This window comes from Sorex fumeus, unplaced genomic scaffold, assembly GCF_029834395.1.
Source record: "Sorex fumeus unplaced genomic scaffold, SorFum_2.1 ptg000098l, whole genome shotgun sequence".
NCBI lineage: Eukaryota > Metazoa > Chordata > Mammalia > Eulipotyphla > Soricidae > Sorex > Sorex fumeus.
In genome coordinates this window covers 84,648,845-84,675,447 of record NW_026606155.1, presented here as the reverse complement: position 1 = coordinate 84,675,447, position 26,603 = coordinate 84,648,845, and the positions used below count along the sequence as shown (strand labels likewise).

At 56.8% G+C, this 26,603-nt stretch overlaps 1 protein-coding gene across 1 annotated transcript; it reads left to right on the top strand.

Annotated features, from left to right (window-relative positions):
- The first annotated feature begins 6,216 nt into the window (after positions 1 to 6,216).
- Positions 6,217 to 25,259, top strand: PLCB2 (phospholipase C beta 2). Its single transcript, XM_056133607.1, has 32 exons — positions 6,217 to 6,374; positions 9,052 to 9,129; positions 9,637 to 9,705; positions 10,218 to 10,358; positions 10,446 to 10,525; positions 10,604 to 10,657; positions 11,212 to 11,287; positions 14,732 to 14,832; positions 14,998 to 15,164; positions 15,255 to 15,401; positions 15,488 to 15,645; positions 16,014 to 16,096; positions 16,300 to 16,384; positions 16,802 to 16,949; positions 17,058 to 17,179; positions 17,300 to 17,396; positions 18,455 to 18,539; positions 18,670 to 18,794; positions 19,216 to 19,370; positions 19,867 to 20,031; positions 20,444 to 20,543; positions 21,025 to 21,129; positions 21,224 to 21,318; positions 21,439 to 21,514; positions 21,736 to 21,792; positions 21,877 to 22,084; positions 22,189 to 22,348; positions 22,437 to 22,513; positions 22,600 to 22,695; positions 23,171 to 23,228; positions 24,172 to 24,258; positions 24,563 to 25,259. Exons 1-32 carry the CDS (start codon positions 6,291 to 6,293, stop codon positions 24,752 to 24,754), a joined length of 3,531 nt encoding a protein of 1,176 aa, XP_055989582.1. The 5' UTR covers positions 6,217 to 6,290; the 3' UTR covers positions 24,755 to 25,259.
- Positions 25,260 to 26,603: the final 1,344 nt, after the last annotated feature.

Genomic DNA, 26,603 nt, shown 5'->3' with positions numbered 1-26,603 from the left:
TATCCGCTATACTATGGCCCCAGTCTCCATTCCTGGTGATTCTTGGGGGACCAGAAGCAGTGCTGGGGATTGAAACCAGGTCAACAGGTATGCCTTAACCCCTGTGTTATCTTTCTGGCCAGAGGGCATTTCTTTGGAGCAAAGCTCCAAGCTGGTGGGGAGTGAGACTTCACCCAACTTACTCTTAGCTCAGCACAGTCATGAAAACAGCTCCATTTCACAGCTGCAGATGTACAGAGGCAGAGGAGATAAGTGATACTGCCAAGAAAACCCTGCTGGGGTATGGCCAGGGCCTTTCCTGTCATCTACAGTGCTCATCTCTCGGTTTGTCAGCTCTTAGAGGAAAGGCAGGAGATTAAAAGTGACAAGAGTGGTTATTCTGATTAGAAAGGGGGGAGAGAGAGAACTGGGCTTATGGTTCACTGATAGAGCACATGCCGTGTCTGTGTGAGGCCCTGGGTTTTCTCCCCCCAGCACTGCAAAAGAAAAACAAAAGTGAATAAATGTTTAGAGTTGGAAGGAATCTTAGAAATGATAAAAATGTATGGGTCTGGAGCCATAGTATGGTGGGTAGGATGCTTGCCTTGTACACAGCCAACCTGGGTTCAATCCCCGGAATCCCATATGGTTCCCTGAGCACTGCCAGGAGGGATTCCTGAGCACAGAGTCAGAAATAACCCCTGAGCACAAATAAATGTGACCTCAAAACAAAAACAAATAAGAAAAGAAATGACAAAAAGTGAAACAGATCAGAGAGCTCAGGTAGCTTACCAAAATCACATAGCCAGCTTTTGCTTCTTTTAGGACTAAAATCTCTTGTGGGGGGAGAAGGCAGCACACCTAGGTGGTGCTCAGAGGCTGTGCCCACCTCAGTGCTGGGGGCCAAGCAGTGCCAGGGATCAGCTCCAAGCTCCCACATGCAAAGCATGTACTCCAACCCTTTGAGTCATATCCTCCTCATCCCCAGGTCCAGAGTACACTTAGCTACATCTCAAGGCAAGTTTGGTCCAAAATGGCACTTCAGGGACCAGAGAAATAATCCAGGGGTTCAGGTGCTTGCCTTGAACACAATTGATCCTGGTTGTATCCTCAACACCATTTATGGTCTCCCAGCCCTGGCCGGAGTGACTGCTGGGTGCAGAGCCAGGAGTAAGCCCTGAGAACAGCCAGGGGTTCCCCTCCCCACAAAGGCACTTCAAAGGGAAACTCTCTCTTCCCCGTTCTCTCTCTCTCTCTCTCTCTCTCTCTCTCTCTCTCTCTCTCTCTCTCTCTCTGTCATGGGACTGATTAATTTCTACTGCTCAGTCCCAAGTGGTTCCTTCTGTGATTCTAGAAGGCGCTTGGGATGGGCAGACAAACAGCTGCTCCCCTGCTGGGCTGTTGTGGAGACCTCCCAATGGTCTTGACTTCCTGGGGGACTTGAGCCAGCACTGCTTCAGCACCTGCTACCCAGATGAGGTTCCAGGTTGGGCCCCAAGGTTCCCTTTGCTCTCTCACTGTGGGGCCACCACTGGCTGGATGACTAGGTGGATGGACAGCTCCCGAGTCTCTTCTCCTATCTGCGTCATTGGCCCTGTGGGCTGAGTGGTCCAAAGATGGTGGGCATTTGGTACTCAGCCATGCAGCTGGTCCACAGCCAGGAGTGACTCAGCCTGCCCTGGGGGGTTCAGCCCCCATGCCACACTAATGATTGACGCGAAACTGACCCAAGAGTAAGTCAGTGAAGATGCTGGGGAGCTATAGGCTAGGAGACACAATTCAGAAGCTGCATTTCTCTTGCCAGTATCTGCTGATTAATAATGAGATGAGGAGCTGGAGAGTGAGAGTACTGCAGGAAGGACACAGGCCCTGCATGTGACTGAATCAAGTTCGATCCCTGGCACTCATATGGTCCCCTGAGCCCTGAGTGATCCCTAAGTATAGAGCCAGGAGTAAGCCCTGAGTACTCCTGGATATGATCCCTCCCAACAAAAACAAGCAAAAAAAAAAAAAAATGCAAATGTCTTTCTGAAATAGTGTTTTTGGGTCCTTGGGGTAGATGCCAAGAAGTGAAATTTCTGGGTTGAATGAAAGCTCAATTCTTAGTTCTTTTGCAATATGTCCATATTGTTTTCCAGAGAAGTTGGACCAGTAAACATTCTCATCAGCAGTGAACGAGGGTTCTTTTACCCCACACCCATGCCAAAACTGATTGCTTTTACAATTTAAAATTTTTTAAAAAAATCTTGGGGCTGGAGTGATAGTACAGTGTGTAAGGCATGCTACCTTCCTGGGTTCAATCTTCAGCATCCCATATGGTCCCCTGAGCATGGCCAGATGTAGTTCCTGAGCATAGCCCAGGAGTAACCCCTGAGCACCGTTTAATGTGATCGAAAATTTAAAAAACAACAACAACAACAAAAAAAGATTAAAAATATCTTTAATGTTGCTGGGAGTATTTTTATGTCTATTTTACAGGCATAGTCAGGGTAAGTATCACCAAACCCCAGAGTAGGCAACACCGGAGCCATTTTCATACCAAGAGTCAGTTAGCACTTAGCCCAAATGACACCACCACAGGCCTCTGGGCTCCCAAGTCCCACAGCGTTAGGTAAGTGGCAGTGTTGGCTCTCTGCTCCTACAGCAACCCCAGGCAAGCACGTGTGCAAGCAGAGCGACTAAACATGTGAGCACAACCAAGAGTGTGCGCAGGATTCTGCCCTCCCACCAGCCTATGCCAACAATAATATACACAAAGGGAAGGTGGGGGGTGGGGGAGGGCAGTGGAGAAATTGTTCCAGTCTGATACTCTTGCTGGGCTCTTAACTGGGTTTCAGTTCAGCTTCCACCATTCGGGTTCTCTGCTGGTTGAGAAACCAGTGCATAAAGTCCCCTCAGAGAACTGCCACGTAATCAAGGGAATTTGGAAACTTCCTCCTGGGTTCAGGCCACCCGCATCTCCCTGGGAATGGAAGCTCTGAACACTTTTGTTGGCCCAAAGCGCTCACACACCCTTCTGTCCAGGACCAGAGGCTGCCAAAGGCTGGCCTTGGCCTTGGGAGCCCGTTTTTTCCCCCAGGAGGCATGTGATTTCCACTGTGCCCAGCAGGGGGCATCCTCACCCTTCCACCTTCTGCCCTGGGGTGTGGTTGGCCTCCAGGGTGCTCTCTGTTCAGCTCTGCCCAGGAGGCGCCTTTCCAAAACTGGGCGTTTGCCTGCCATCACTCATGTTCTCCATATCGCCCTTACTCTTATTGATGCAGTATTTTTTGTTTTCGGCTCACTTTTTTTGGGAATCTAAGTGTATTTTTTTTTTTTTTTGCTTTTTGGGTACACCCGGTGATGCACAGGGGTTACTCCTGGCTTTACACTCAGGAATTACTCCTGGCGGTGCTCAGGGGACCATATGGGATGCTGGGAATAGAACCTGGGTCGGCCGCGTGCAAGGCAAACGCCCTACCCGCTGTGCTATCACTCCAGCCCCTCTAAGTGTATTTCTAAATGAAGGTATATTTGCCTGGCTTCCCAGCGTTCTATATTCTGTATTCTGAGGGTTGCTTTGCAAGATGTGGGCAGGAGGACAGGTTCCACACAAACTAACATAGGAGGGCCTCAAGAATGGGTTCATGGGGAGACTGGAGCGACAATACAGTGGGGATGGCGTTTGCCTTGTCTGCGACCAACAAGGGGTTCAATCTCCAGTATCTCGGGGCTGAATTCCCAGCATCCCATATGGCCCCCCCAAGCACTGCCAGGAGTAACTCCTGAGTGCATGAGCCAGGAGTAACCCCTGTGCATCGCTGGGTGTGATCCAAAAAGCAAAATAAATAAATAAATAAATAACAATCTCCAGCATCTCATATGGTCCCACCCAGAGTGAGCCCTAAGTGCAGAGTCAGGAGTAAGCCCTGAGCACCACTGGATGTGACCCCAAAGCAAAACAGAAACAACAACCCCCCCCCCCGCAAAAAAAAAAACAAAAAACCCAAAGAACTGTGTTCAAGGTCAGGAGATAGCTCAAAGAGCCAACCACTTGCTTTGCATGCAAGAGAATTGGGTACTGTCTCCATCACTACATGGTCCCCTGAACACTGAGCTGGAAATTATCCCTGAGCACAGTTATGTGTGACCCCCCCAAATACAAACAAAGAAGAACTGGGTTCAGCAGCACTCTCGGTGGGTATGGATCGCTATATCCTGTGGATTCTCATCCTTCAGGGCTTGAGACTGAAAGAACCCAAGGAAGGACCCCCCCAAGTCCTGGAGGCACTCCATCTCTAAAGGAGAAGGTGTCTAGCCCTTGCCTTCCCCCAGGTCCTCGGATGAAGGGGGAAAGGACATCATCTCTTCGGTTGCTGCAGGGCAGGTAGGAGGGGCCCTTGGGCACTGCAGGTGCCAGGTGCTCAGGAAGCAGCAGGGATTTCCCTTGCAAAACCCATTCAAACACTCAGCAGAGATGTGATCCCAGGGAGGGTCACTGGGTGGCCCCCAAAGGGGACTGGAGGGAAGCAGGGAAGAGAGAGCAGGGCTTACAGGGGAACTCACCCTAGAGACTGAATCTCTAGTTATTTATTTGCTTTTTGGCTTACTCCTGGCTTTGGGCTCACTCCTGGCGGGGACTGAATATGGTACCGCGGACCCAACCCAATGCAAGACAAGTGCCTTACTTGCTGTCCTATTGCTCTGGGCCCGCAGAGATGAGTCTTCAGGAGTGGGGTACGGATGCACAGAGGGGATCATGAGCTGTTTTCAAAAGCTTTGTGGTCTAGGGGCTGGAGTGATAGTACAGCAAGTAGAGCGTTTGCCTTGCATGCAGCCGACCCGGGTTCAATTCCTAGCATCCCATATGGTCCCCCGAGCACCGCCAGGAGTAATTCCTGAGTGCATGAGCCAGGACTAACCCCTTTGCATCGCTGGGTGTGACCCAAAAAGAAAAAAAAAAATCTGTGTGGTCTAGAATTGCTATTATTTATTTATTTATTTTGGAGGAGCTGTGTGTTAGTGCTAGAAGTTCTCTCAGCTCCTACCCTCACTGGCCCCTGTGTCCCTGCTCAGACTGGACAGCAGAGACAATTCTAAGAATTGCAACATTCTAGGGGTCTACTCAGGCCCAGGCCCTGAGAGCGGAAGGAAGTCCACGGGCAACTGATTAAACTGCCTCCCTCATTGGATAGGAAGGTGATAAGCAGAGCTGGTTAGAGAGCGGAAGCTCCACAGCGGGGCTGGGGCAGAGACAGTGCTAGAGCCACGGTCCCTGGGCTCACCAGAGCTAGGTTCCCCTGGCACAGGCCCTGGGCACCAAGCAGAGGAGGGCAGCCAGCAGGAAGGCGCCTAGAGGCTGTTGGCCAAGGGCTGCTCAGAGCAGTGGTGTGTGGAGTGATGGCTGGTGAGTGGCGCCAGGGGCCAGGAACAGGGAGGGGTGTGTGTGTGTGTGTGTTGGATGTGATTGCACCTCATTTTCATAGGGAGGAAGCGTTGAGAAAGAGGAGCTGGGTGATTAGCAAACTTTGCTTATTCAAAATGCTCAGTTCCATTCCACCTCTGATCCCTAAGCACCCCAACAAAACTAAAACAAAAAGTTAAGACCACTGGATTGGGGTGCAATCAGTGCTCTAATGGTGTGAAGGAGGTGCTAGGTGTGATTTCTGCACACATTTCCCCAACTCCCCACCCCACCACTGTGGCCAAAAATTACTGCTCTCAGGGCTGGGGAGATGCAGAGGTCCTGAATTCAATCCCCCTACATTCTTCCTGCCTAGCTTAGTTGGCAAAGTATTGCAGGGAGAGACCCCCAATGTCTCTCATCTTGGCTGGCATATCCCCCCAAAATCACTCAGTCCCAGCTGAGCTCTTCCTATCTTATGACCACCTTCAAGGGGACCCCGGACACCTCAACTCCGTCCCCGTGGTGCTGTCTCTCCAGCTTCCCAGAAACTTTCCAGGAATTCCTCTGGGGAAATCACGGAGACCCCTCTCCAAGATCCTGGATCCCAGACGTTCCCCTCCATCCTGAACCGGCTAAGATGACCCCTGCAACCCTGAGCAGGAAGTCCAGAGGCTTCGGGAGCAGGCAGGCGAGGGAGGAGAGTTTGGGGAGGAGCCCCCTACTGCAGGCAGGAGGGGAGGGTCATATAAAGAGGCAGATTAGGCCTTTTGCGGAAGCACTCAGCCCGCTCTGGCTCTGGCCGGCTAGGCTGGGCTATAAGCGGATCCCACAGAAGCCACAGCCAGCGCCATGTGAGCCACGGCCCGGCCTGGCACCCCTGCCTGCCTGTGCCTGCTGGCCTCTTCAGAGAGGGAGGCCAGGTGCCATGTCCCTGCTCAGCCCCGTCCTGCTGCCTCCCGAGGTGAAGACCTATCTGAGCCATGGAGAACGCTTCATCAAATGGGACGACGTGAGTGGGCGCCGGAGGCGGTGGCAGCGGGTGGAGGGGCCCGGCCCAGCGGGTAGGGGGGTTTATGTCTGCCAGGACCAGGCGCCTGTGAGGCTCGTAGATAAAATAAACCTGACAGTGAGTGTCCACAGTTGCTTCCGTGAAGAAGAGGCTGCCTGGCTGGCCAGAGGCCTCATCTCTGCTCCGGCTCTGTTCTCTCCCATCCCACCCCAGGGACCCTGAAGAGTGGGGTTTCTCGATCCCTAGAGTCAAAGAAGGATGCTCGGGAGAGGTGACCAGATTCCAGTCCCCTCGTGCCCCTACTGGGTGACTGGAATCACTTCCTGCTTGCTAGCTGGCTTGTGTCAGTCCCAGGGAAACACCCCCTCACCCCCACCCCAACACACACACACACACACACACACACTGGGACCCCCAGTGTCCTGGGTCCTGGGCTAGCTGCCCTCACCCCTGCTGCCCCAGTGCCAGCCCAGTGGCAGGAAAGGGGTGTTTCTGCTTGACCTTGCACCTCTATCTACACCCCGCCTGCTCCTATACAAACCGTTTCCAGCCTGTGGTTCCCTGACACCCTGAAGGGGTGTTGAGAGCCTGCCACAGGGCAGGGATTCTCTGGGTGGGTATGGAGAAGCATCCAGGGTTTGGGAGGGGGGAGCTGCGGACTGACCTGGTGAGAATCAGGGCTGCTGGTCCCAGGAAGGAGAATGTTCTAGAAGGAGCGAGTGGGGGTGGGGGTGGGGAATGGAGCGCTGCTCACTGGCTTTGGCCCGCCCCAGGGCGGGAGGTGTCTCTGTGGGGTGGGGGCTGCTGGGAGGCTCTTCCGCTTTCTGAGCCAAGGTGTGGTTGATGTGGCATAGTAGCGTGTACCAGGAGCCCCAGGAATGAGGAAAGAGATTCAGAATGAAAAGTGAAGTGGGCTCCCCTGCCCCGAGGACTGACCGGGATGGTCCCTAGCAATGGGCACAGGTTTACTGCCAGCCCGCCCCTGTGAACTTGGCTGTTGCCCCCTCGGCCCAGGGCAGGACATTGCTGGGTGCCCAGCCAGTCTCTCCCTGCTTGCTAGAACTGGGAGCCTGTAGACAGATTAGAACTTCAGAAGGTGAGTTTACTCACTCCTGCAGCAAAAGATGATACAGGGCACCCAGTTCATGGGCTAGCTCAGTGCTCATGGGTGCCAGCCGAGGCTCCTACTTTCAGCTCAGGTCTGTGCGGTGCACCAGAAGAAATCAGCTCTGATTCCTTCGCCTTGTGGCCCTTCCTTCCCAGGGTGTTTGGTGGGGGGAACACTTTCAACCAGACATGCCCTTGGCTCCTGGGGATTACAAAAACTCCCCAGGCACTTTCATCACAAAAGCCAGCTTGAAATTCTTCTTCGGACCTCCAACTTCAATTTGAGAGCCTGGGTTGGTCTCTGCCCCCCTCCCTCTGGGAATGGAAAAGGAGAGGCTACCTGTGAGTGGAAGGGGCCTGCCCAGATAGGGTGCAGGGGAGGAAGTGGGAAAGGGGGGGGATCAGGGTTCTGAACAGAACAGGGGTGTCTCACAAACCAGCCCATACCCATGGGGCCTGGCCAAAAGTTAAGATGTGTGTCTTTCTTTCTGGCGGTCTGTTATTTTGGGGGAGGTGGTATATGGGTCACGCCCAGGCTTAAAATGAAGAATCAGCCACCACACCTCTGCTTGAGGAAGGAGGGAGTGGGGCCCTCAGATCATCTTTCTCCAGACTGAGCCCCTCACTGAGAGTTCCCGGCCTCTCCCTAGCACCCCTCCTGGGCATCCTTGTTTGCGGTGCCCAGGGAATTGAACCCAGGGTTTCACATGTGTGAGGCATAGGCTCTACTGCTGAGTCATACCTGTCCCCATTTTAATCTCATACATGGAAAGAGAGACCATGACAATGAAAAGGGAACCATTATGGGGAAAAGGTAACCTTTTCACTGAAGATTAGAACTTCAGCAGGTGAGCTTACTCTCTCCTGCAGAAAACATGGGGCACCTCGTTGGTGGGCTTGCACAGTGCTCACGGGTTAGTACAATGCTCATGGATTAGCCCAGTGCTCATGGATTAGCGCAGTGCTCACGGACTGGTACAGTGCTCCTGGGTTAGCTCAGTGCTTATGGGCTAGCGTGGGCTTAGTTCCCCAGAGCATGAGCCTATGGAGATTTTGCTGATGGGCTCTGGGTCTGTGAACCAGACCCCACACTGTGCTCAGAGCTCCAGGGGCGTTTCCAGAGGAGCCTTGATGGCCTTTTGGTAGGGCTGGGGGGTGAGCTTACCGGGTAGTCCTGGGAAGGCACTTCTCCGAGGGTCAGCTGGGGTGTGGCTGCAATGCACAGGGCTGGTGTGCAGGGGCAGAGTTTGGGCTCAGCCTCTTTCTATGCAGGCTTGCCCTCAGAGGGGCGGGGGTGGAGGGGGGGTGTCTCCGGGGAGGCATTCTGCTCCTTCCGTTGAGCCGCACCCTTTGGTCACAGGGACTCTGCGGGCCCTTTGGGGATTCACGGGGGAAGGCCTCTCCTTTTCCAGAAATGTCTTCCCCACCCCTGCTGCGGAGCTCTTACAGCTTGTGGATTGAGCTCTGTAGAAAAAGGGAACTGCAAATGGCCACCTCCTGGGGAGATAGCGAACTCTGGGCTTCCTGGCATGGGGCTAGGGATGTTTGACCCCAAGTCTCCTCTCTGCAGGAAACGGCCATCGCCTCCCCAGTTATTCTGCGTGTGGACCCCAAGGGCTATTACTTGTACTGGACATACCAGAGTAAGGTAGACAGCCCCTGCTCGACCTGAGCGCCTGCCTGTATGTCCACTGAGTCACAGCAGCCTAGCGGCTTGAGTGGGGGAGGTGGGACCTGGGGGAGGTAGAAGGGTCCTCCAATGAGGAAGGGGGGGCCCAGCCACCACCCAGGGCCGCCTCAGCCAGTGGGTCAAACCTCTGTGTCCTTGAGAAGGAGAGGGGGAGAGCCGCTGTAGAGGACGTCTCAGTCCAGGCTGTGGGTTAAACTGAGGGGCAGTAGGAGGGGAGATCCGGGAGTGTCCCAGATTGGGGTGTGGGGGGTGCGAGACTGCAAGCCCCAGGGAACCCAAGTGAGCAGGGAAGGAATGTTCAGAGGGGGAAGAGGAGGTACCATGGACGGGGAGACCCAGAAGGGAGGCGGGGGCTGCCCCACCGTCTCGGCTGAAGAGATAAGAAGGGCTGTGGTGGTTCCTTCCTCCTTGCTCTTCATTCCGGACCCCACCTTGTCACGCACACCCCTTCTCTGCTCCCTCCAGGAGATGGAATTTTTGGATATCACCAGCATCCGGGACACCCGCTTTGGGAAGTTTGCCAAAGTGCCCAAGGTAGGTGGGCCCAAGTGGCTAAGAACCAGATGGGGGCCACGCTAGGAGTCCCCTAGGACAGGCGTAGGGGGACCCTCTGGGCTGAGAGGCGTGTACAACAATGCTGTCCCCCACTGAAAAAGGGGTATAGCTGTTCTGGAACTTGCTGGGACTTTCTAGAACTTGCGGGGGTCATAAGGACTGTGAAGGGTGTCTCGAAACCAGCTCTGGCCCCCAGACCTGTGAGGGAGATTCTGTGGATACACTCTCCCCGGCCCCTATTTGAATGGAAAACAGGAGGAAGGGATGGCAGGGAGCAGGCTGGCCTGGGGCTGGAGCGAAGACTTGGCCGCAGATGAAGTTCCAACAAACCCAGTCAGGACCCAATGGCCAGGCCCCTCGGCCTCCCTTCCTGGGACCTCTCCTGTGTCTGAGCAGGTTCTGGGGATGGAGTTCCACTGTCTGAGGGGCAGATGCAAAGGGACCAGACCACGGGGATGGGGTGATCACCCGTCTCTCCCTTCTCGGAGCAGAGCCAGAAGCTCCGGGACGTGTTCAACATGGACTTTCCCGACAACACCTTCCTGCTGAAGGCGCTCACCGTGGTGTCCGGCCCCGACATGGTGGACCTCACCTTCCACAACTTCGTCTCCTACAAGGAGAATGTGGGCAAGGTGTGCTGGGATCAGGTCGCCTGCATGGGCAAGGGGTGTACGAGGTGCAAGGGTCCCGGGCCTGACCCATGTACTCGGTACCTGCAGGACTGGGCTGAAGATGTGTTGGCCCTGGCCAAGCACCCACTGACAGCCAACGCCCCCCGCAGCACCTTCCTGGACAAGATGTAAGTGCCTGCCTGCCTGCCTGTCTACCCGGGCTCTGCCTTTCCCCATGCCCTGACCCATTGCTCTCTGCCCGCCAGCCTGGTGAAGCTCAAGATGCAGCTCAATCCTGAAGGGAAGATTCCTGTCAAGAAGTGAGTCTAGGGGGCTGGAGCGATAGCACAGCAGGTAGGGCGTTTGCCTTGCACGCAGCTGACCCAGGATCGATTCCCAGTATCCCATATGGTCCCCATAGCACTGTCAGGAGTAACTCCTGAGTGCAGAGCCAGGAGTAACCCCTATGCATCACCAGGCGTGACCCAAAAAAGAAAAAAAAAGAAAGAAAAAAAGGAAGAAGTGAGTCCACCCAGGGGCTGGAGCAGAGACAGTGCAGAGGGTGTTTGCCTTTGCATGAGGTCAATCTGGGGTCAATCCCCAGCACCCTAGATGATCCCTCAAGCTGGCCAGAAGGGGTTCCAGAGTGCAGAGCCAGGAGTAACTGCTGAGCACTGCTGAGTATGCTCCCCCCCCCTCAAAAAAAGGAGAAGTGAATCTTCCCAGTTGACCCCCCGCCCATATACACACACACACACACACACACACACACACACACACACACACACACACACACTTCCAGGGCCCACAAAATCTTCCATGCCCAGGAAGATTCATTCCCCTCTTTGCCCGGGGACATACTCTGTGCCTTCAGTTTTTTCCAGATGTTTCCTGCTGACCGTAAGCGGGTAGAAGCTGCCCTCAGTGCTTGCCATCTCCCCAAAAGCAAGGTGAGTGATTCACCCCCCACACACACACACACACACACTTCTCCCTCTCACAGGTGCTTTCTGACTAGAGGCTGTGCGAACAGGAAGGCAAGAGTGATGGCACAGGCCTGGCCACAGACTGAACGAGATCAAGGGCTGAGAGAGACTGTGTGTATGCATGTGCTAAAGTGTGACTGTTGAGTATGAGTGTCTAAGTGTGTGTGTCAGTGTGTGTGATGTGTGTATGTGTGACTATGTGCGAATATATATATACAAGTGTATATGTGGTCGTGTGACTATGTGTGAGTGTCTGTGTGTGTGTTTGAGTGTGACTGTGTCTAAGTATGTGTGATGTATGTGTGACTACGTATAAATGTGTGTCTGTGTGAGTGTGTTTAAGTGTGATTGTGTCTGTGTCAGTGTGTGATATGTGTATGTATGAGTGTATGTATATATGAGTATATGTTAGACTATGTGTGCATGTATGTGCAGTGTGTATATGATCATGCGTGTGTGTGGGTGTGACTATGTGTGACTGTGTGTGTGTGGTGACTGGTAGAACTGCACCCCTAGTCCTGGCAGTATAGGGGGGCACTGGTGGTTGGCAGTGGTTGAGGGACCTTGTTTAGGGGGCGTGTTCCTGTTGACATAGAAGTTAAGAGTGAAGGTTTCTGCCCTGGGGAGCAAGATGGGGTCCCAGTTGGCAGGGATGTTGTGAAGGGGGCATGAGGACAACTAGAGAAAGGAGTAAATCGAGGATGGAAGCTGGCAGGACACACCTCAGCTCCACACAAGAAAATCATTTTTTCTTTGCTTTTAGTTCAGTAAGAAAATGTTGCAGGTTGTCTGCAGGGTCACCCCAGGAGAAACCTTATGTGACTGGCACCAAGGAGCCCAGTGGGCCAAAGTGCCTGAGTCAGTGTTCAGGCAAGCGGGGCTGGATACCAGCTTCCGTGTGGCTCCTGGATCAGTGCCTTGCCGGGAAAAAAAAAAAAACACAAAAAACACTGGGAGTGTTGTTGTTGTTTTTTTTTTTCTGCTAAGTATGTAGCGTATAGGAACCAAACTAAGACGTTCCTGGTCACCTGTCCATATGGATCCAGAGGAATGTCCCCAAGCCACAGCTCTGTGGGGTTTCTGGGAAGTGCTGCCCACTTCCTTCTCTTCTTCCCCTGCTCCTGCGATGGTCAGGCCTCCTTACCTGTCCAGCAGGAGCCACGGGCCTTTTGCTTGGATCCTTTGCTGGTGTGTCTACCTGGGAGCTTAGGCAGTCGCAGTCTGGTTCACTCAATCATATTCCATTGAATGGATATACCTCTGCTGGCCTGAGACCCATGCTGGCCTTCCACTGTGATCCTGGAAGACATCTGATGGGGTTTTCTGGGTTAGGAGGAATAGACAGGGAATCCCCCCGTAGGCACCTCCCTCCTTCCCTTCCTCCCTCCTTCCTTCCTTCTTGCATCTGGAGGTGCTTGAGGCGTACTCCTTTATGCTCAGGGGCACTCCTGATGGGATTTGGGGACCATATGGGGTGCTAGGAAACAAACCCAGGTAAGCTGCATGCAAGGAAAGTATCCTCCCCACTGTCCTATCTCTCTCTCTCTAGCACATGCCCCCCTTCTGAACATTCCGTGGAAATGGAATCTTGCGCCAAGTGATCTTCCATGCCACCCTAATGCACCTAGTCAGTGCTTCCAGGTTCATCCACATTATAGCAGGCACCAGTACTTCATTCCCGTTTGTTGCTACATTATATTACACTGAATGGCTCCCCGTGACGTATTCGATATGCCAAACACAGTAACAAGTGTCACAATGGAGACGTTACTGGACCCACTCAAGCAAATCGATGAACAACGGGAGGGCAGTGGTAGTGGCAGTGGATATACCAACAGGCAAGCAATGCCTGCCTGTTCATTTATCTCTGGATGGACATTGGATTGTTAGCACATTCTTTTTGACACACCAAGCTGCTGTAATATTCGCATGCGGGATTTTGTCTAGATGTATGTTTTTGGTTCTTTTGAGTGTAAACCTGGGGGTGGAGTTGTTGGGTCAGAGTCTAACTGTGTGGTTAATGTTTGAGGAACTGCTCATGGTTTCCAAAGGAACGAAACCATTTTACATTCCCACCAGCACTGGATGGAGGGTTCCAATTTCTCCACATTCTCCCCAACACTTGTTATCATCTTTTTAGAAAAAAAATTTAATTTTAGTCTTGCTGTGGGAGTGTAGTGATATCTCATTGTGGTTTAGATTTGCATTTCCTTAATGACTAATGATATCAAGCATCTTTTCATGGGCTCTTGGACCATTTGCATCTCTTCTTTAGAGAAAAGTCTATTCAACTTCACTCTCCAGTTTTCAGTGGGGTTATTTTATTTTTTTGTTGCTGTTGAGTAGGCTATTGAGTTATCCCTTACTGGAAATATAATTTGCAAATATTTTATCCTTTTCTGATAGTCATTTCACTTTCTTGATGGTACACTTTGAAACACAGTTTTCAATCTGAGTGAAGTGCAAATGGTTCTTTCTGGTGTTCCTTGTTTGTTGGGTGTTATTGTTGTTAACTATTATTTTTGGCTTGCCTATTTCTTTCTTCATCTCTGGTGTTTGTGCTTCATGTCTCTTGGGATCTGTTTATACTGTGCTTTGTTAAAATATATTTTTAAAAATCTGTCCTCTGCTTTACAAAAGGGCTCCCAGAGAGACAGTACAGTGGGTAGGGCACTTGTCTTGCACTTGGTTTGATCCTTAGCATTCCATATGCCCCCCTCAGCTCTTCCAGAAGTGATCCCTGAGCACTGCTGGGTGTGGCCCCCCACAAAAAGCAAAAAAAAAAAAAACCCAAACCCCCCAAAAAAGATCAGGTCCAGAATGATAGTCCAATATGTGTGGTATTTGCCTTGCATGTGGCTGGCCCAGATCTGATGCCCTGCACCACATAGGCACTGCCAGGAGTGATCCCTGAGCACGCTGGTTGTGGTGTGCTCCTCCAAAAAATGCCAGGGAGATAGCTTGAAGAGGTGGAGCACAGGTATGAATGAGACCCCAAATTTGATCCCAGGCACGATGGGGCCCCAAGGTCTCTATTAAAAAAATGAACCAACAAACCCCAAACAATGAGCATCTACTGACAGGTACAATGACATTTGTCTTTTCTCCCTCCCCTTCTGGTCTTTCCCTGACAAGTGTCCAAAGTTAGGACCAAAGCAAACCAGCGAAACACACTCTCTGCTCTCGGCTCAGCAATCTAGGCCTGGACAGTGGGCACTTGGTGTGTCCCCCTCACCCACCCACCCACCGAACCTTCCTGACCTAATCTTTCCCCTGTGGACCAGACCCCCTTCTTCCCCCCCCTGCCCCCCCCCCCACACATGGTGTTGGGTCTAAAATATGGGTCTTCATCCAGAGAAGTTTGAGGGTCAGGAGTGATCAGAGAACCTTTCCCCCACAACCCCCCAGAATGATGCCATCAACCCCGAGGACTTCCCAGAATCTGTCTACAAAAGCTTCCTCATGAGCCTCTGCCCTCGGCCAGAAATAGACGAGATCTTCACGTCCTAGTGAGTTTCCTGGGCTGGGCTGGGCTGGGCCTGGAGAAAGGTTCTCACCCCAACTTCTTGTCTGCCTGACTGGGAATGGGGCACCCTTGCTGGAGAGGGGGCTGCTTGTGCATCCCCCTGGCCCTCTGAGAGGCCACCTGGACTCCTCCTCCCTCTGGCCCACAGCCACGCCAAGGCCAAACCCTATATGACCAAGGAGCACCTGACCAAATTCATCAACCAGGTGCAGCGGGACCCCCGACTCAACTCCTTGCTGTTCCCGCCAGCCCGGCCAGACCAGGTGCAGGGCCTCATCCACAAGTATGAGCCCAGCTGCATCAACGTGCAGAGGGGTGAGATGCAAGGGTCCTTCCCTGGCCCCCCACCCTCAGTCCACCCGAGCTATTGGCTGTGCCCTTGACCGCCAGCCCCCGGTCCTGCAGGCCAGCTGTCCCCCGAGGGCATGGTCTGGTTCCTGTGTGGGCCGGAGAACAGCGTGCTGGCCCACAGCAAGCTCCTGCTCCACCAGGACATGACGCAGCCGCTCAACCACTACTTCATCAACTCTTCGCACAACACCTACCTCACAGGTAGGCTGACAACTGTGGGCCCCGCCGCCAGAGTCCGGATGGACGCCCCTGACCCCGTTTCTCCCCCATCCGCCCACAACCCCCAGCCGGCCAGTTCTCCGGCCTCTCCTCGGCCGAGATGTACCGCCAGGTGCTGCTGGCAGGCTGCCGCTGCGTGGAGCTGGACTGCTGGAAAGGGAAGCCTCCCGACGAAGAGCCCATCATCACGCACGGCTTCACCATGACCACCGACATCTACTTCAAGGTGGGCCTGGAGGATGGAACGATAGCACAGCGGGTAGGGCATTTGCCTTGAACGCAGCTGACCTGGGTTCGATCCCAGCATCCCATATGGTCCCCTGAGCACCGTCAGGAGTAATTAGACCATTCAGGAGTAATTCCTGAGTGCAGAGCCAGGAGTAGCCCCTGTGCATCGCTGGGTGTGACCCAAAAAGAAAAAAAAAAAGGTGGGCCTGCTCAGGGCCTGGGAATCCTCGGGGCTGTGGTGGGGCCTGGACTCCAGGCTCTGGGTGTGAAGCAGAGGAGAAAAGGCAGCCTGTGCCTTTTCCCTGTGCGGACAGGGCAGGGAAGCCTGGGGCACTGGCCTGCTGCCAAGGAGCCCCTCTCCTGCAGGAAGCCATCGAAGCCATTGCAGAGAGCGCCTTCAAGACATCCCCGTATCCTGTCATCCTGTCATTCGAAAACCACGTGGACTCGTGTGTACCCACAGCCTCCTCCTCCCGCACCCTGACTCCGGTCTGCAGCTGCCCTCCCGCACTGCCCCTGGCCCTGGCCAGGCCCTCGCCCACAGCTCTCCTCCTGCCACCTCATCCTGGGCCCCTGCAGAAGGAGGGGTGAGGGTGCTGGAAGTGGGGGGTGGGGGAACTGCTGAATCCCAAGGTCTCTTCCATCCCCACAGACCCCGACAACAGGCCAAAATGGCCGAGTACTGCCGGACCATGTTTGGGGACATGCTGCTCACGGAACCCCTGGAAAAATTCCCGGTGGGGGCAAAGGGGCCCTTTGGGGCTGCAGACTGGGGGGTGGGGCCAAATGAAGGACGAGGATGTGTCCAGAGGATGCAGGGGTTCATTTGGCAGCCTTGGGGGGTGCTAGGACCCTCTCACGGCACACACGTGGGCTGGTGCTGGGCTTCGGGGCACACGTGCATGGACGTTCTTGCACTCTGGGTGCTGACACCCTCGGGACACAGACTATCAGGTGGGCTCAGCTCAGGGACCGTAAGGGGAGGGCCCCGGGGTGCCTGGGCTGGTCTCAGGGATCAAGGAAGGCTTCCTGGTGCGAAGATGCTCTAGGAGCAACTGGACTTACCTGGGTCAACAGCAGAAAAAGGGGGTTCCAGGCAGATGGAGGCAGGCAGGGGTGAGGAGACAGTGCCGAGCCTCTCCCCTCCCTTCCAGCTGAAACCGGGCATCCCCCTGCCCAGCCCTGAGGACCTCAGAGGCAAGATCCTCATCAAAAACAAGAAGAACCAGTTCTCTGGCAAGGAAGTGGGTGGGGAGCCAGAGGGCAGCTGCCCACCCAGTACTCCAGCAGGCGAGGAACCAGGTGAGTCCTGGGGAAGGGGGGCTGGGAATGGGAGAGAAGCAACTGGACTGGAAGAAAAGCAGGTCCAGGAGGAGGCTGTTGCCCCCCCCATGCCCTCCCACCCCGCAGTGGTGCAGCCTTGTGAAGCCATGTGGGCTGGTGAGGAGGAGGAGGAGGAGGCAGAAGAGGAAGAGGAAGAGGAGTTGGGGTGTCTGGATGAAGAGGAGATAAAAAAGATGCAGTCAGATGAGGTGTGTGGGGGCCAGTGGGGATCACAGCTCCTTCTGTCCTCTCCGCCCCATTGCCCCGGGGGAGGGTCCACACTGGCACTGGGTCCTGGGGCGCTGTCCATCCCCCTTCCTCCCTCCCAGGGCACAGCGGGGCTGGAGGTGACGGCATATGAGGAGATGTCCAGCCTGGTCAACTACATCCAGCCCACCAAGTTCGTCTCCTTCGAGCTCTCGGCTGGTGAGTGGGGGAGGGGAGGGATACGCTCGTGTGGGGCTGGAGTGATAGGACAGCGTGGAGGGTGCTTGCCTTGCACGCGATTCACCTGGTTCTAGCCCTGCACTCCATATGGTCCCCCGTGCACCGCCAGGAGTGACTCCTGAGTGCAGAGCCAGGAGTACCCCCTGAGCATTGCCGGTGTGACCCCAAAACAAAACAAAAAAAGGATACTCTCATGGGTCTAAGTGAGTGAGGGCCCCCCTCTGACTCCCTAGCCCTCTGTGGACTCAGCCTGTGTCTATAAATACCCCAGCCGGAGTCAGCCTGGGCTGTTTAAGTGGCTGCGGCTCCGAGCTTCCTGACACTGTTCCGGGGACCTTGGTACAAGCTAGCAAGCAGGGTGCTCTGGAGAATGTCAGATTTAGGTGGGGGCCAGGGACAGGCCCCCTCAGCAGTCTGTCTGTGACTCCCAGAGTGAACCCTGGAGCAGGGTGACTGCTGGGAAAGCAGGAATAGCAGCTAGTGTCCCCCTGAGCTGGACTCCTGACCTCTGCAGCACCCGGGGGGCCGGCCTCCCTCTGCCTCCTCCAGTCATTGCATTCTGGCCTCCTCTTAAGCCTGCACCCCACCCCCCTTTCACCCTCTGAACCCCGTCCTCCTTTTCCCCTCTGCACTCTGCCCTCTCCTCTTGTCCTGCACCTGCCCACGAGGAGCTTGGTGGCACGGACCCACACTGTACCCTTACCCTGGGTGTGTGCCCACCCCTCACCCTCCCCTCCAGCATGTGTGCTCGGCTCCTTATTGGTCTTTGCCAAGTCTTGACCAAGGGGCCCCGCCTCACCTGTCCCCTCTACCCCACATCCCACACCCACACTCTCTAGGATTGTGTGATGCCCCCTCCCTGTGCGTGCCCACCAGGCACCCCTGGCATACACGAGGACCCCCCCACACTTTCTGGGGCCTGAGTGAAAAGGCAAGGTGGACACCTTCTGGGCACTAGACAGAGCTGCCCACTGGGGAGGGCAGGACCGAGGGTGGGCACCGCCTGACATGCCTCCCGCCCTCCTTGGCCCACGCAGAGAAGAACCAGAGTTATGTCATCTCCTCCTTCACGGAGCTCAAGGCCTACGACCTGCTGTCCAAGGCCTCGGTGCAGTTTGTGGAGTATCCTTGGCCTGTGTGGCAGGGGGCCCGGCTGGGGTGGTGGGGGGACCCAGCTGGGGTGGCAGGCGGGGGGCTCTGTAGGGGGCTGGGGGACTCTGACGTGCGGGCAGCTCCTATACTCTGAGGACAGCTATAACAAGCGCCAGATGAGCCGCATCTACCCCAAGGGCACCCGCATGGACTCCTCCAACTACATGCCCCAGATGTTCTGGAATGCTGGGTGCCAGATGGTGGCCCTCAACTTTCAGACGATGGGTGAGGGCACCCCCTGGCCCCCTTTAAAACTGATATCAGCCCCCCCCGACCCACCTTTCGCACCTTGGCCCCCTCCATAGTACAGAGAGGGACGTGCTGATACTGGCCTGGACCCTGAGAGCACACATAGGGGTGAGGTGAGCTGTCTCCTGGGGTCCAGACCCCTCCCCGCAGGCCGCTGTGGCTGCAGGTGTCTGTGCATGGGCAGCTGCCCCCCCCCCCCCGTGTGGTGGGGCTGGGGGCTGGCCTGCTTGGGGTCGGCTGGCCACAGTGAGTTTGGCATCCCTCCTGGCAGACGAGACTGCCCCAGGAACTGGGACCCGAGACCCCTCCCTCTCACTGTCCACACAGTGTCCCCCTTCACAAGGCAGGAGCGGAAGAGGGCTGCCCCCCCTCTCACAGTGTGCGCCGCTTCCCCCAGACCTGCCCATGCAGCAGAACATGGCTCTGTTTGAGTTTAACGGCCAGAGCGGCTACCTCCTCAAGCATGAGTTCATGCGGCGACCGGACAAGCAGTTCAACCCCTTCTCCGTGGACCGCATCGATGTGGTGGTGGCCACCACCCTTTCCATCACGGCAAGGCCCTGCTGAAGCCTCATGGCCAGGAGGGAGGGCTGGGCTGGTGGGGGGGAGCGAGGTGGGTGGGGGGACACAGGAGCCCCACTCCTCCACTCCCACCCCCCTCCCCTGATATCCTGGAAACTTCAGCCGCAGCCAGTTCGTGCAGGAGCAAGTTGCCTTGGAAACTGCCTCCTCCTCAGCTCTGAGGCTGCCTCTTAGTCCCCATGGAAACCAAGGGGAAGGGCTGAGGCTGGGGTGGGGGAGGGGAGGAGAGTGGGCAGAGTGGGGCCGCAGGAGCCCCAGTCCGGGGGAGGGACCGTTCCTTCCTGCTGGGGGAGGGCAGCCTGTTGGTCACCAGTCACCACGGCCCAGCTGGAACCCTGGAGCCAGCAACCCCAGCTGGTGGCCAGTGCTAAATGGAGCCCAAGAATTGATGCTGGAGATGTGGGGTGGAGGCCAGGGGCCGGGGCGCGGGAAACTGATGCCAACCTCCCCATGGCCCCCCCTCCAGGTCATCTCGGGGCAGTTCCTGTCAGAACGAAGTGTGCGCACCTATGTGGAAGTAGAGCTGTTCGGCCTTCCTGGGGACCCCAAGAGGCGTTACCGCACCAAGCTGTCCCCCAACACCAACTCCATCAACCCTGTCTGGAAGGAGGAGCCCTTTGTCTTCGAGAAGGTGGGGCCCAGGGCCAGGTAGGGCAGAAAAGAAGAAATAGATCAAGGAAGGCCCTCAGTGCCCCTCCCTCCCCTCCCCTCACCCCCTGCCCCAAATTCTAAGAACCCCCGGGGCTGTCCAGGGCTGGTGGGTTTTGCGTGTGTGCGCATGTGAGAGACCAGGGGGAAACATGAATTCCCAGTGCTGGGAGCAGGCCCCCATGGAATCAGAGGGGGTTGGAGGCCCCATGGACTGCCTGCATGATTCTCTTGGTGGTGGCCAGCACAACTGTCCCTATGGCCTAGAGTATGGCCACTCTCCTCTGCAGGTCTAATAACACCTGCCATGTTCCCCCACTGACTCCAAGACTTCTGGGGTTCTGGAGGGTCTCCCCTCCCTAGCACATCCCATCCTGAACTCCCCCCACCCTCAGATCCTGATGCCTGAGCTGGCCTCACTCAGGGTGGCCGTGATGGAGGAAGGCAATAAGTTCCTTGGACACCGCATCATCCCAATCAATGCCCTGAACTCAGGTAAGGACAGGGATCCTTCACTGTGCCCAGAGGGGCTGAGACTATGGCTAGCCCCAGGGACCAGCGGAGGAGGGGAATCAAGGTAGGAATCAGACCTCTCCAGGGACTGACTACAGGTGGAGACACTGTCACCTCACAGCACTGCTGTCCTTTCTGAAACACTACGGACAGTTTTCCAAGGAGCAGGCCCTGAAAATGTATTAAGGACTTAGAGAAGGTTCTCAGTAGCCATGTGAGGTAGATGTAGTTATCTCTCCTCACCCTCCAACTCATGGAGGAGCGTGCCGGGTAAGGCTGCTGACCCTGGTTCGAACCCCGATGCCCCCAACACCACTGACAGTGAACACAGAGTCAGGAGTAAGCCCTGAGCACAGGAGGAAGTTCTCAGAACTTTGAAGGTGTCTGTCCGTACCCGTGTGGCCAGCAGGGCTCCGCACTGAACCGGTCCCCCAACCCCTGACTCTCACGCCTGATCCCGCAGGGTACCACCACCTGTGCCTGCACAGTGAGAGCAACATGCCCCTCACCATGCCCGCCCTCTTTGTTCTCCTGGAGATGAAGGACTACGTGCCCGACACCCTGGCGGGTAGGAGCCCCCTCCTCTGGGTGGCCTCCGGGCTCTCTGGGCTGAGCTCCCGGTTTGTTTCCATGCTGTGCTCTCACCACTCTGCTGCCCCCAGATCTCACCGTGGCCCTCGCCAACCCCATCAAGTTCTTCAATGCCCATGACAAAAAGTCTATGAAGCTCAAGGCAGCCATGGGGGATGCACCCGAGGTCCGTGAGCCACACCCCCCACCACCATGGTCCCTCAGCCCCAACTTTGCCTTGGGTGTGGGAAGTCGGTGAGGGCCTGGGACTCTGAGCCGAGAGGGCTGACCTGTCCTCCCCACACAGATGCCCTTTCCTATGGGCAGCCCAGCGGTGGCTCCCGGCAATGGGGCTTCTGCCCTGAGGAGCAATGGGTCAGCAGGTATGTGCTGCCGGTGCCTCCACCTCTCTCTCCAGGGGCACCCTGCCCTGCTGCTGCACCCCAGCCTGCCGCACCTGGGGTCTGGGACATCAGAGCTACCTCCATGCCCTGCAGGGACCCTAGACAGCCCTGGTGGGGACAGGGGAGCGGGGACAGGGAGAAACCCACCGGAGAGGAGGGGACGCCCCCCTCCCCCAGGGCCCACGCTGTGCCTTTTGCAGCAGCGGGGGCCGTTGCCAGGGAAGAGGCCAGCAAGCTGGCCAGCAAGCCAGCTGCAGGTAAGACGCGCCGAGTCCAAGCGGGGCTGGACGCGGAGGGGTGGGCTGGGGGCTCTCGGCGCCTCACGGGGTGCCCCACACAAGAGCCGCAGACGGCCAGTCTGGAGGAGCTGCGTGCCCTGAAGGACATGGTGAAGCTGCAGCGGCGGCACGAGAAGGAGCTGCGCGAGGTGCAGCGGCGCGGGGAAGCGCGCAGGCAGGAGCTGCTGCAGCGGGCGGCGGCCGAGCTGGGCCCGTCGGGTTGCGTTGGGGGCCGCAGGGCCGGCCCCGACAAGGACTCGCGCAAGAAGAGGTAAGAGTGGGGCCCTCCGTTGTCGCCGTTGGCGCTCGCGCGCGCGCGCACACACACAACCCTCACTCAGGGCCTGACTGCGTGCACGTGGGCGGCCTCTGCAGGGCGCAGCAGGCGGAGGAGCCCCGGGACGCCCCGGCGGGCCCCGATGGCGCGGACGCACGCGTGCGGGAGCTGCAGGGCCGGCTGGAGCAGGAGCTGCTGCGGCTGGGAGAGGCGCAGCACGAGCGCGTGCGGAAGCTCCGCGAGAACCACGTGGCCGAGGTGCCCGGGGCCGGGCCGGCACCACGCCCTCCTCCACGACCAAGGGCCCTGCGCTCAACCCCCACCCACACCGGTTTCTCCCCTGCAGCAAACGGCCAAAATGTTGGAGCTGGCACGGGCAAGGCAGGCCGCAGAGCTGAAGAACCTCAAGGGGACGCTGCAGACGTAGGCCTGCCCCCCCTTCCACCCCAGCCCTCCCACCAGCATGACTTCCGGCCCCCCAAATAGCTCCCCAATACCTCTCTCCACAGTGACACCAAAGCCACGAAGAAGAAGCTGGAGGCCAAGAGGCTGGAGAGGATCCAGGCCATGATCAAGGTCACTTCGGATAAGATGGCCCAGGAGAGGTGAGGAGGGTCTTCCTGGTGCCGTTCCCAGGACCCTTTCCTCCCCGCTCTCGCCCCCAGACTGCTGCAGGTTGGGGCACCCGCCTGCCTTCCCCAGGGCCAAGTGTCCTCTCACAAAGGTGCCTTTCCCCCGGGGCTTTTCAAAGTGCATCTCGCCTCTCTCATCTGGATCCGTGACAAGTCCTGGTGCCAAGAGTCTGAGCAGAGAGAGTTTCGTGGTGGGATGGCTCCACGCAGGGGGAAGCTGGAGCCTTAGCACAGTGGTTTCCCCCTGTCCCCCGCCCCCCCCCCCGTCCCAGCTTGATGGATGAGTGTTTTAGGGGAGACATCTTCCCTCAGACACCCCAGCTCCCAGTGAACCCTTAGTCCTTGTTTGCCCCCGTAGCAGACCCCCATCCTGCTGTCGTTCTTTTGGCCCTCACCCTGAGCAGACTCTGGAGGGGTCCTGCCCGCTCTGACATGCCCTCCCTACCAGGTTGAAGAGAGAGATTAACAACTCACACATCCAGGAGGTGGTGCAGGTGCTCAAGCAGGTAGGAACTGTCTCCTCTGTCTGTCTATCTGTCTGTCTATTTGTCTGCCTCAGAGCTTTCCTCCATCCTTTGGTGTGATCTGTACAGCGAGGGCTGGCTGAGGCCTTCCCTGAACAGGGACACCTGGTGAGCCTGGTGCTCTTGGTACCCACCTCAAGGGGTCTGTCTCAGGCCAGCTGTATGTGTGCATGGAAATGATATGGCAAGCCGGGGATGATGGGGCTTCCTGAGGCTCAGAAGAATCCTAAGGGGAAGGACAGTCCCATGAGGATGGAGCTAATGCCACTGTACTGCTTGCTCCTCCCTCCCAAGTCCTGAGCCTGCTTGACCCCACGCCGGCCACTAAGCCAGCTGCTTCCGGTGGGCACCACCCTCCCCAGCAGGGACTCCCCTCATCTTAGAACGTTTAGGAAACTTCCAGGGCTGGGGAGAGAGTAGGAGGTAAGGTGCTTGCCTTGCATGTGGCTGACCTGGCACTGCTCAGGGTTGGTTCCCCAAGGTCACCTCTGAGCATAGAGTCCTGCACTGCAGGACAATTGAGAACAGCAACAAAGAAGCTTGTCAAAGCTTAAAGAATTCATCCAGGGGCTGGAGCCATAGTAGAGTGTATAGGGTACTTGCTTTGCACGTGACCGACCCAGGCTTGATCCCCAGCTCTGCCTTGAGTGAACCCTGAGCACAGAGCTAGGAGTAAGCCCTGAATACAGTTGTGACCCAGAAACAAACAAGTTTGTTGAGGGTCAGGCAGGGTAGGGGAATGGGTCGGGTCGGGGGAGCAGCCAAGCAGGTGCCTTGCGTGCATGAGACCTGGGGGGATGGTCCCTGGTGCCATAATAACAGACAAAAGACTGTGTCCAGCCTCACGGCTGGTCAACTTCCTGGGACTGTGGCTGGCTCCTATCCACGGCCTGACCGGCTGGTGACCAGCCTCCTTCCTGCCCAGATGACGGTGAATTTGGAACGCCACCAGGAGCAGCTAGAAGAGAAGCAGGCGGCCTGCCTGGAGCAGATCCGGGAGATGGAAAACCAGGTGCCAGGGGGCACCCCCGCAGCCCCCAGCGACCACGCAGAGTTGGGAGGGGGTCTCACCTCTAATCTGGGGTCACAGGCTCTGGCTCTTACAAGATCCTGGAGTGCTTTCAAATGAGGCTGCCCTGCAGGGCTCTTGACCTGGAGAGGCGCTCGAATGGGTTCCACTGCCCCCATCTCCTGCCCCAGACCCCTCTGACTCTAAGCAGGCTGGGGATGTCCTTGATTCGCGGTCTTCCCTCAGTGGAAGGGGTACACAGGTAACCCCTTCTGACAGGTGTTGTCTCCTTACTGCCCCTCCCCAGTTCCAGAAGGAGGCGCTGGCAGAGTACACGGCCAGGATGGCAGGCCTGGAGGCCGAGGTGAAGGAGTCGCTGAGAACGTGCTTCCCCTCTGAGGCAGGCGGCCAGCCTTGCAGACCCCAGGGGACCTCCCTGGAGTTGATGGAGCAGGACCTGCCCTCCGCAGAGGCAGACTCCCAGGAGAGCCGTTTCTGATGTCCCCGGACTCTGCAAGAACCCACAATCCACCCCCCCACCCCCTGGCCATGGAACCCCGCTGGAGGGAAGCGAGGGGCCCCTCTGCAGCCTCACAACCAGCCCAGAGAGAGGCTGTGGGCACCACGGGGCCTCTCTGGCCGCCTCCAGCCCCTCCTTTGCCCCACTCTACCTGAGTGAGGAGAGAAAGAAGGAATCCTCAGAGGACAGGGAGCAGGATGCTGACCGCACTTGGGTCAGGGGGAACATGCCAGGAGTGGGCCAGGCTCTGGGCAGGAGAGTTCCCCCAAAGCTGCCTCTCCCCCAAAGCCTCCATCCTGGGAGCAGAGAGCTGACCCAGCTCCACCCCCCCCAAGTACTCCGAGGGTCCCCCTCACATGGCGGGAGTGGAAGGAAGGGCCTGGCATTCCTTGCCGCCCTGCGGGGTGCTGAGAAGTCGTGCCAGGCTCTTTGCCAGGGAGCGCAGCAGGGTTCAGGGTGGCAGACCCAGCCCTCCAGGCGAGAAAGTGAGAGTTCAACGCGGGCACCACTGGTGGGGCAGGAGGGAAGACTGGAGGCCTCAGGATCCCATCTTCTGCCTTGCAGCCTGCGTCCGTCTGCCCCCACAAATATAGTGATGGGGGAGAAGTATGGCCTTGTGGGTACTTTCCTCTCCTAAGCCTGGCTCGCCCCTTTCCTAGCACGCACCCCGACGCTGGCTGCCTGCCCGGTCAGCTTCGCTTCCTTTCTTATGAGTCTATGAAGCTTGTTTGTTCTTCTTAATCCTCAACAACCAAGCCCCCCTATTTCTGGCCTGAGCCTGGGCTCCCTTTTAGAGCTAAGAAATGGGGCCGGGAGGAGTGTGCCCCCCAGATGAAGTGGGTTGGGGGCTGGGGGAAACTGCTGGGAGTAAAACCGCTGCAGCCACTGTCCCCCCCCACACCCCGCACGTAGGGGTCGATACTGCCTCTGGTTGTGAGGAGGAACCTCTTCTTATGCTCACCCGAGGCCACAACCACTGGAAAAAGGATGTCAGCCTGCCCAACCCGCAGATGTGGGACTTCTGGCCCACCTCCAGGCTGCAGTGGCAGCAGCAGCAGCAGTGCTGGGCGCATAGGAGCCTCCTCTCTTCTCTGGGACTTGCAGACCTTAAGCCCCCCCCAACTCACCCCCCTCCACCCTGCTCCCTGTCCCTAGGCAGTCCAGATATAGTGAGCTCTTGTGCGGATCCCAACACCATGATCCTGGGACAGCTGGGTCCTGAATCCCAGTGCGGAACGGCAAAGGCTGATTCTAGGAAGAGGTTGTTTTCTTTCCAGAGAGTTCTGGCACAGGCCATTGCTGCAAGCACCTGTGCCTTCAGAAAACAAACAGGACTCCCCCACCCCTACCCCCTCACTTCAGTCCCACTGGGGCCTGGCCTTGGGGACTGGGTGTTGCTGTGCCATGCCTGGAGAGGCAGGAAGGCTGGTCATTCTCAGCCTGCACACACGAGGGTGGGACCCCCAGAGTCACAGCCACAACCGGAACCATGTTGGTCTCCATAAACGGACCCATGTCAGGATAAGGATGTCAGAGCACGGAACTGCCCCAGGCACAGTGAGCAGAGACCCGAGCCCCCTGGCAGGGCAGCTTTGGCCCGTGACTTCTGGAGGAGAAGCCGCCTCCCCCTAGGTTAGAGATTCCAGACCTGGCCCAGGACACCCCTCTGAAGCCAGAAGCCCCAGAGTGGGGAAAAGCCTCTGCAGGATGGGGAGGTTGGTGGGGGATTCCAATGGGGTCAGGCCTAGAGAGCCACCCCCCACCTTTCTGTTCTTGAAAAAAAAATTTTTAAGGGTTGAGAACCCTCTAGAACTCCCCATAGTTTCAG

Bases quoted from the DNA above. Each gene is read 5' to 3' on its own strand.
- PLCB2 (XM_056133607.1), top strand. From the start codon at position 6,291: ATGTCCCTGCTCAGCCCCGTCCTGCTGCCTCCCGAGGTGAAGACCTAT. The intron at 15,646-16,013 runs GTGGGCCTGGAG...CCTCTCCTGCAG, and splicing joins CCACCGACATCTACTTCAAG to GAAGCCATCGAAGCCATTGC. The intron at 18,540-18,669 runs GTATCCTTGGCC...CTCTGAGGACAG, and splicing joins GCCTCGGTGCAGTTTGTGGA to CTATAACAAGCGCCAGATGA.